This window comes from Vulpes vulpes, chromosome 8 (assembly GCF_048418805.1).
Source record: "Vulpes vulpes isolate BD-2025 chromosome 8, VulVul3, whole genome shotgun sequence".
Classification (NCBI taxonomy): Eukaryota; Metazoa; Chordata; class Mammalia; order Carnivora; family Canidae; genus Vulpes; species Vulpes vulpes.
In genome coordinates this window covers 58,440,767-58,449,870 of record NC_132787.1, presented here as the reverse complement: position 1 = coordinate 58,449,870, position 9,104 = coordinate 58,440,767, and the positions used below count along the sequence as shown (strand labels likewise).

Sequence of the window (9,104 nt, the reverse complement as noted above, 5' to 3'; positions counted from 1 at the left end):
GGGAGTGGCGAGAGTTCAGCTTGGGCTGTTTGGGTGGCATAAGCACGGGACATGGGAACAGGATGTGAGAAGACAGGACACTACAAGCAGAAGCAATCTTGGAAACTGCCGGTTTGGCAGATCCAGGTCTTGAACTCTTCCAAGAGGCCTTCCCTAATAGCTCTAAAATCATACTTCTAGCAGCACCCTTAGCTGCAATTCTCTTTCTTTACCCTGCTTTATTTTTCTTTATAGCATTGAGCAAAACTTGAAATTAAATACTATTTATTTATTTGTTGTCAATGTACTGCTTTTCTCCATATGAGACTGCTCTATTTTCAACATTTAGAACAATGCCTGGCACACAGTAGGTCCTCAATAAATACTTGTTGAATGTAAGATTGAATGATCACCATCATTATTCAGAGAAGAATCACTGCTCCCTTAGCTGTGGCTGAACAGCCAGAGTCTGTGCTACATGCTGGGGATGAGTCAGTTACCTTGCGGTCTCGCAGAGTGCCACCGTGCTCCCCTTTTCTTTGGAGAGTGCTACACAGCCTTGGATCTGAAACAACATTGCAAAGGTCCTCTCCTGACATCATAGGGGCCACGAAGCTGGGAAGGGATGTTGCCCTTTGCCCCTTATCCTTGTCCACCTTATGTTAACACCAAGGGTAAGGGCCGTAGTCTGGGAGGTGAGTTAAAACATCCTTCCTAGATGTTGGTAGGAGGTGTGTGTAGGTCAGCTGGAAATTGCACTCATAACCCAGGAAAAGGGAGGCCCTAAAAACCTCAAAAGGTGTTTAGGTTAGTTGCCATTACTTTGGCATAGGAGCAGGTCTCACTTTTCTGTCCTGTAATAGAGAAGTGGTGTCAGGACTGGGACCACTCTTAGAGGTGGAAGACCCAATCCAAACCATCCAAAGACAGCATGTCTGGAAGGTGGATTAACCATCCCACTGCTACCGTGGCCAGACTTGTTCCAGATAGGAAGGCACCATTCCTTTTCATGCCCTAGAAAGTGCATTCCCACTAAGCACCTCCATGTGATGAACAGAATTAAGTCTCAGTAGGTATCTGTGAGCCTGACTATAAGATACTTGGGTGAAAAGTGAAAAATACTCATGAACTCAGATATTTCACAGACGTAAAACCAAGTATCCATGTAATTGCACTTTTTACTTGGCAGCCAGAGATTTGGTGTGATATAGATTCAGAGTTCATAGTATTCTATACATGTGTATATGTATATTTTGTACATATGTATCGAGTTTTAAAGTTATTCATGTGTTCTGCTTATAGAGACTATTTCACATTTTTATAGGCTTTTATAGATGACACTCTTCATATCCTAAGGTTGGTCCAGGGCTTAAATTTTTTTTTTCTTGTTTGCAGGTGTCATGTCTTGAATCTGTGTCCTAATTAGATGTTCAAGTACTGCAGTATACACCTTGTTCTTAACAAGTGCCATGAAGACTGTGATCATCTTGGGGTCTTCTTACTGCCAGTAAGTAGCCATGTGATTTAGTGCAGGGCATGTAACCTCTTTGTACCTCAGTTCCCTAACTCAAATTGCAAGAGATTGAGTTAATTACTAAGTTTCATTTTCAGGCAAAAGAATCCATGATTCGAGTAATATTTTTATATAAATACTATAATTTACTCCTCAGTTGGAGGAATGTGATGTATGCCACCATCATATGTGGAACATCTCTATAGGTTGATCAGTATCCAAGTTTAGGAAAAGCATCAAATATCTCAATACACAAATATGTTAAGATTTGTGGGGGGAGGGGGTTGTGGTTGTTTTTTTTTTTTTTTTTATTAGCTCCTTTCTGAGGATTATGTCATTAAGATACTTCGTGCTCAACCAGTATGTTTATTATTTTAAATAAAGGAGAGGACTTTATTTGATACCTTTATTTATATGCAAAACAGCGCACCATTCATGAGATATGAAAAACTTGTCAGATAGAAACCAGATTATATCTATTTTCACTACAAAATATTGCATTATATAAAGCAACAGAGACACAAAAAAACCCTGAAAAAGACTAAAATCTTTGGATAGCAGATGCAGGTTTTTTTTTCTTTTTTCCCTTGTCTCTAAAATACACTCCTTGTTTTAAGAGTTTCACAGCTGAGAACATGAAACATTTTCAGGTTATAGACTTTTCTTTTTGGTTGTCACAGAGGAAAGTAGTTTTGAATTTTTTTTTTTTTTAGGAAAATAACTTAATTTCCTAAAATCATCCCACGCACAAACAGCACACACACACACACACACACACACACACAAAGAAGCTACTCTCCTTATAAACAGTTTGTAAGTACTTTTCAGACATAACTACAGATAAGAGTAACAACACTTACTTTTCTTTAAAAAACTATAATAGTGAAGTGCTAGTGTTGCTGATCTCACAACAAAAGAACCTTTCAAGAACAAACATCTTAATATATAAAATATGTTTAGAAACAGGGAGGAGTGGGAAATTTGTTATACAAGTGCAATATAATTAGAGCCAAAAGAAAGATCACAGTATAATCTCAACAAACACGTAAAAAGTCAGACATAATTATTCCACAGGAAAAAGTGTAAACACTTGACTATAAATAAATTGGCACAGAGTATCCAAAGTAAAATCATCACCACTCTGAAAAATAAATGTCTTGAAAAAAATACTCTACTCCTTCTAACATAAATAAAAATAGGTTGTCTTTTTCTAACTGCACCTATAGGTCCACATATTTAAGGTCACAAATAGATGTTTTTGGATATAAAGGGGCACTTCGCCTGAAAAAGCAATCCGGCATTAAAACTCCCATTCGAATATGGACTCTCTTGTCTACGTGAGCGTCATAGCTCGGGGTTAAAATCTCACCCAGCTCAGATCTTCCCACAGTGTGTCTGTTCTCGGCGTATCTTTTAAGCTCACCAATATTGAGGATTTATCTGCCTTATTTGGATTCTGATAGAATCTTCCTTTTCGCGGCTGAACGGAAACTTTCCTGTTCCACCTTTCTGTGCCTTGAATCTCTACACAGGAGGAGGGTCCTTCCCAAACCCTCCAAATGCTGGGTGGTGATTTGTCAACTAGAAAAATCCCAGATAGTGTAAGGTTAGAGGAGTCTTGACTCTGAGCTTCTGCCCTCGTCCTTTCAAAACATGCAGATCTACGGGAAGATAAAGGTGGGAGCGCGCAGCGCCTCGGAGCTGGAGCAACCGGCCCTCAAGGGGTCCCAGCGCCCGGAGGGGAGGCCGGGGGGCGGCGCGAGGCCTCGGGGCCTCCAGGAGGCTCGCCTGGCCCGGAAGACGCGCCCCTGCCCGCCGCAGGCTCGCCAGACGGCCCCACCTTCCCGAGGCCGAAGCCTCCCGTCCTCCCGCTGCGGACCCCACCGGAGGGGACGCGGCCGCCGGGCGAGCTCCCCCCGCCTGCAGGCTCGCCCCGCGGCCGCCCTGCCGGAGGGCTCCCCGCGCCCGCGCCCGCGCCCGCGCCCGCGCCCGCCCTACACGTCCAGGACGTGGTTGAGATAGGAGATGTAGCAGATGGCCAGGCGCAGGATCTCGATCTTGGACAGCTTCTTGTCCGGGGGCAGCGTGGGCAGCAGTTTGCGGAGCTCGGCGAAGGCCAGGTTGAAGGCCTCCACGCGGATGCGCTCGCGGGTGGCGTGCGCCGAGCGGTACTTGGCCGTGGCGCGCCGGCGGCGGCGCTTCTCCTCGCGGCTCAGCTGCTGCGGGTGCGGGTAGAGCGCGGCCCGGCCGCCGCCCTTGCCGTCGCCCTCGGCCTCCTCCACCGGCTCCAGGTCCGACACGCTGCCCAGCACCTTGGCGTCCGCGCCGCCCAGCGACTCCGGGTCCGAGTGCGCCGAGCTGGGGTGGTCCGAGTCGGCCGCTTGGTCCGGACTCAGCATCATTTTGGAGGCTGAGGGGGAGTCAGAAAAGCAATCAGTGGGAGGAGGCAGGGGCTTCTCGGGTCCGAGCGGGAGCGGGCGCGTCCCGGGCCCCCTCTCCGCCCCAGGCGGGCGCGCTCGGCGGGGCCGGCCCCGCGGGGGGGGGGGGGAGCGCGGGGGGCGCAGGCCCGAGCTCGCGAGCCCCGCGCCTCCCCACTGGGCGGGGGCAGGCCGCACCCCGGGCTGGGTCCTCGGCCCGCGCGCGGGCGGCCACGGCGCTCCGTGGGCCCGGCCCCGGGGGAGGCCGCGGCGGAGCTCTGGGCGCCCCCCCCCCCCCCGCCCCGGCCGAGTCCCGACCCCGCGGGGCCGCCCGCCGCACTGCCCCTTCCCTGGCCGGCGAGCGGCCCCGACAGCGAGCCCCTCCGGGTCTGCGCGGGGCGGGCGGCCCCGGGGGCGCGGCACTCGGCAGCCCCAGGCCAAGGCGCCGGCGCCCCTGGGCGAGCGCGGGGCGTGCGGGGCGGCTGCGGGGCGGCTGCGGGGCGCGGGGCGCGGGGCGCGGGGCGCGGGGCGCGGGGGAGCCCGGCCCGGGATGCGGACGCCGCCGCCAGGCTGCCCGGCCCCCGGCCCCCGCCCCCGGCCCCCGCCCCGGCCCCGGCCCCGGCCCCCGGCCCCCGCCCCGGCCCCGGCCCCCGGCCGCCGCGCTTCTCCGAGGGAACAAAGCCGTGACGGACCCGACGCGAGGACTCCTTCCTGCAGCAACCGGGCCCCGGTGCGCTCGCGGCCCCCGAAGCGCCATCTGTCACGCAGACCGGCGCACGCATCGGGACCCGGGCGCGGACGCGGCACGAGACAATGCGCCCGGCAGCCGGCGGGCCACCCCGGGAGAGGCGGCGGCCGGGTGGCGGCGGGAGCGGAGGCCGCGAGGGCCGCGGGGAGCGCGGCGGGAGGGGACGGCGCGAGCGGCCCGGCCGAGGCCGACCCTCGGCGCTCAGCCCTCCTGCGAGCCCTCCTGCGAGCCCTCCTGCGAGCCCTCCTGCGAGGCCTGGCCGCGCTCGTCTGGGGCCCCGGGCTCCGACCCGCACCGCGGGCCTCCCGGGAGGAGGGGAGGGCGCCGGGGCCGGGGCCGGGGCCGGGGGCGGGGGACCGGGGCCGGGGCCGGGGGGCCGGGGCCGGGGCCGGCACCTGCGGGGTCAGCGCGCACCGGCCGCGGGCGCGGGGCAGCAGCAGGCCCGGCCCGGGAGGGCAGCCCGAGCCGCGCTCGCCGCGGGAGAAAGCCCCGGCGGCGGCGTGGAGGAGGGCTTGCTCCTGGAGGAACAAAAGCCCGGGAAGTGGCATCGGCTCCCGGCGCCGCACTTGCCCAGGAGCGAATCTGTCTCAAGCTGCCCGTCATTGCGCTGCCGGGAAAGCAGGTCCTCTAAGGCAAAATAAAAGCAAATGCTCCGAGTGCTACATGGGACTCCCTACGGGCTTTTCACAGATAACATTTGTAAAGTCGGACAACTTGCATCCACACATTCGGCTTGAAAGGGCATAAATAAATTGGCGAGTGACGGAAAATCACAATAAGCAACAACATAGTTGTAGTGCGGCTAAGAAGTTCCTGGGCCGCCCTCAAAGCAGGTTAGAATTCTCCTCCAGATACCTTTTTAAAATATTCACAGATAGCATGTCGTGCTTACGCTTTATTTATTTAACAATTAGCTGAAGTACGTCTACCAATGCAATATGAATAATCCAACTTAGTTCCAAGGTGGAAAAAAAAAAATTATTTAAAGGAGCCTTACCTTGTAAAAGCCTTTTCGAGAATCTTTTCTCCAATCTTTTAGAGTTACAAATTCCAAAGAATACAGGGGAGGAATTCCGAAATATATTAAAAGCAGCAAATATTTATTACATTCGAATATGAAAAAGCAGCTGTCATCTCGCTGGTGTCCACAGCGAGGGACGATAATATCTCAGGATGTGGACGATATAAATGACTGTTCACTTAGTTGATAGACCAAAAACGCCTTTTCCTTTTAATTGTTCACAGACATTTCAGGAAATTCGTTGTTGATTTTTTTTTTTTAAGCGAGGTGCTGAAAAGTCTCGTGCTTTTTTTCCTCTTCTAGGTCTCTATAAATAACAAAAGAGATGCAGAGATAAACACAATCACATCAAAGGGTTGATGCCTCCACTTTCTAATAGCGGAAGAATCAATAAGAAAGATGGTTAAGATAAGATCCTGCTCCAATAGGACTCCTTTCCTTCCCTTAATACGGCTGAGCAGAAACTGGGAAGTGCAAGGCAGAGATGCGATCTTCCTCAGAAGTGATTTTTTTTTTTTTTTTTTGAAATAAGGCTTTGTTCAGCTGATGTCTCCCCAGTTCCCAGGAACACAATACTGTAACTCGGGGCTAAGCTTGCCTCTTCCTCTTTCCTCATTTACTTGTAGGTCGTATAAATACACCTATTTGCAGTTTCAAAGTCTTTAAAGGCTTGCTTACATCTCCCACCCCACCCCCTCCTTTCTTTACCTTACAGCAAAATATATATAGTCTGGCTTGGAGACGCTTGGAGAAGGTTGGTGGGAAGTGAACGTCTCCCGGAGTAACAGTGACAGGGAAGCGGAGAAAGACGGGAGAGGGTGGGAGAGCCAGAGCAAAGAGGCAGAGATGCGTGTGTGGCTTCTTGGCTCTCCTGGTACCAATTGATTCAGCCTGGAGATGGTGGAAGAGATAAAGGCTTAAGAAGGGGGATGGAATTTTTTTTCCCCTAAATTGATATTTAATGGGAAATCCTATTGGACAGAAACCTGGACATGAGTCACTTAATTGGACTTGACATCTGTCACAGTGTGGGAGTTTTCACAGCCCAAATATTTTAGCAGATCAGATTCCCACTGAATCTGTGCCATAAAATATAACAGTTGAAAGCAGTCCATGATAGAAACCTTAGCCTCTAAACAGAGTCTCTAGCCATTATCAGACTATTTCTCTTTTTTCAGATTATTGATGCAGTATTTAAGTGCGAATAAACAACATATTGACTATGGAAAAATTCTCCCCACATATTAGGCAAACAGGATTTTCCCTCATAATGTTTAGGAAAATATTCGTGTCCAGAACACGAAAATATACACCATATATGGTACTACAGTAAATATATTCAGATATGCAACAGCTAACATTTATTAGGGATCATTTACTTGATTTTAGTGATCATTTATATTTTAAAAGATACTGGAACAGGACTTGAATGAACATATTCATGTTTTTTAAATCTATCCCGCCACTGGTTTAATTTTCCAACATATGATTTTTTTTTTAAGCCTTTTCAATAGATTAAGTCATTGGCGGAACTGGGAACAGAATCCAGGTATTGTAATTTCAGAGAGCATTCTACGATAAGACCATTCTACTTTCCTAAATATGTTTGTTTCTCTCTTCACCCATTCATTCATTCAAGTTAAAATATGGCATGTTACGTGCGTTGATTATTGCATTTCATTTTTGCTTATTTTAACCACGTGAATATTTAGCTGTGTGGCAGTGCATTGGGCCAGAATGTAAACCCACACAAATCACCAGTGTATTGCAGCTCATTATGCCTTTGCCTTACACGACCCCATGGTCCTGAATTTATATGCCTTCTAACAAAAGGGAAAATCTAGTTCAATTACTTTACCACTTTATAGAGATATTGTTAGTCTCCATCAACTATATATTATTTGCAATCATCTTAGCTTTTTTGATTGTGTAAGCTTAAAAAGAAATAAAAGGGTATTGTAGCCTTATTCCCACCACACTAATTCCTGCGGGAACATTTGTGGAGAGAGGAGTCCTCCTTTTTCCTTTTTTTCAATTTTGCTCTAAAAACAGGTTTTATCATCAGGGGAGAGGATTGATCAGCGTACCCCTGGGAGTGACCCTCATGGCTACCACCAGTCCTGTTTGCTTTTACGCACACTTTTCAGCTTATGGGAGATGCCTGGCCCAGAACAGGGTGGGGGTGAGGGAGAGTAGGAAGTGCCTCCAAGGAAAATGGGCACCAACAGTTTCCAGCCTTGCCTCTGCCCAGCCCCAGCACAGAAGTGCATTTTAAATATCCCTAGGACATTTAAGGGGAGGCGGAAACCAGCCACATTTAGGTGGCAGTGGAAACAGGTGAGCTGGTGAACTCCCCAAGGTGATGAAGAAGAACGGAAAAAGGAGATTTCCCCAGTGTGGCTGAGAGCAGCAACACTAAGCATTTACAGATAGCCAGAAGTGTGCACACATTTGTGCACCTACAAATACCTCTACTCACCGCCCCCCCCCACCACCACCACTACTCACATAAGCTAGCTGGCCCTATTAGACTGCTACACATTCAGATTGACAGTGAAAAACCTGGTGAGTCTAATCACCATAGCACATGAGACAGTTGCTACAGTGGGAAGCCACTGGTATCTCTGGTTACCCTGGTGTTGGGGGAAGAAGGGAAAGGGAAAAGGTACTAAGGCAGGTTGGATTCAGCCAAGGTGTGTGTGGACCCAGACACCTTCTTTACATTCAGGCTTACTGATTGCACACTGACAGGCCACATGTACATACATTAACACGTAAGCCCTTGTAAGCAGGTACACGCTCAGACCCATACATAGCCATGGCTGGACGCATGGTCATGGTCACAAACATGGATTCACACTAAGGTACATGCATTCTTTCTCCCAGGAAAGCCTCCCCTCCCCCGCTGCCACCTTTGCCTTTTCTAAGACCTCCCTGGCACCGATGGTCCTTCCTTCTGTGCTTCACAAGCACTTTTTTTTTTTCCTATCCCCCTTAGAGATTACATATTGTATGCGGTGAATCTTGGTTTCCATACCTGTGTTTCCTACCAAGCTGTGATGCTTCCCAGGGCAGGTCCGCAGTTTACAGCCCCAAGGAGAATGTCTGAGTTTGACACATTGTAAGTACTCAGTACATTTATGGTGAATGAGCCCTGTGTGCAGAAGCAGCCAGGATGTTTGCAACACAGAAACACTTCTACCAAAAGATTCCCATAGTTCCACTTGTACCAGTTTCCTCTTCTACAAAAGTGAGGATAATAATCCTGCCCCTACTCACTTCACAGGCTGGTTATGAGACTCACTGTATGTGATAAAGTATCTTATAAAATACTAAGCATCATACAAACGAAGATATTATGGAGTATTAGGAGTAGTATTCAGTATTATTAAATCGGTGGAGAGGTGGCAAGCAGTGATTTAAAAA

At 49.6% G+C, this 9,104-nt stretch overlaps 1 protein-coding gene across 2 annotated transcripts; it reads right to left on the bottom strand.

Annotated features, from left to right (window-relative positions):
* Positions 1–1,884: 1,884 nt before the first annotated feature.
* On the bottom strand, positions 1,885–6,570 carry NHLH2 (nescient helix-loop-helix 2). 2 transcript variants are annotated; one of them, XM_025994689.2, is made up of 3 exons: positions 6,387–6,570; positions 5,655–5,985; positions 1,885–3,902 (listed from the first exon to the last, which is right to left on the bottom strand). In XM_025994689.2, exon 3 carries the CDS (start codon positions 3,892–3,894, stop codon positions 3,487–3,489), a length of 408 nt encoding a protein of 135 aa, XP_025850474.1. In that variant the 5' UTR covers positions 3,895–3,902; positions 5,655–5,985; positions 6,387–6,570; the 3' UTR covers positions 1,885–3,486. The 2 variants fall into 2 exon arrangements, with proteins under 2 accessions (XP_025850474.1, XP_072622904.1); XM_072766803.1 differs by lacking the exons at positions 5,655–5,985; positions 6,387–6,570 and adding an exon at positions 4,602–4,783.
* Between the last annotated feature and the right edge of the window lie 2,534 nt (positions 6,571–9,104).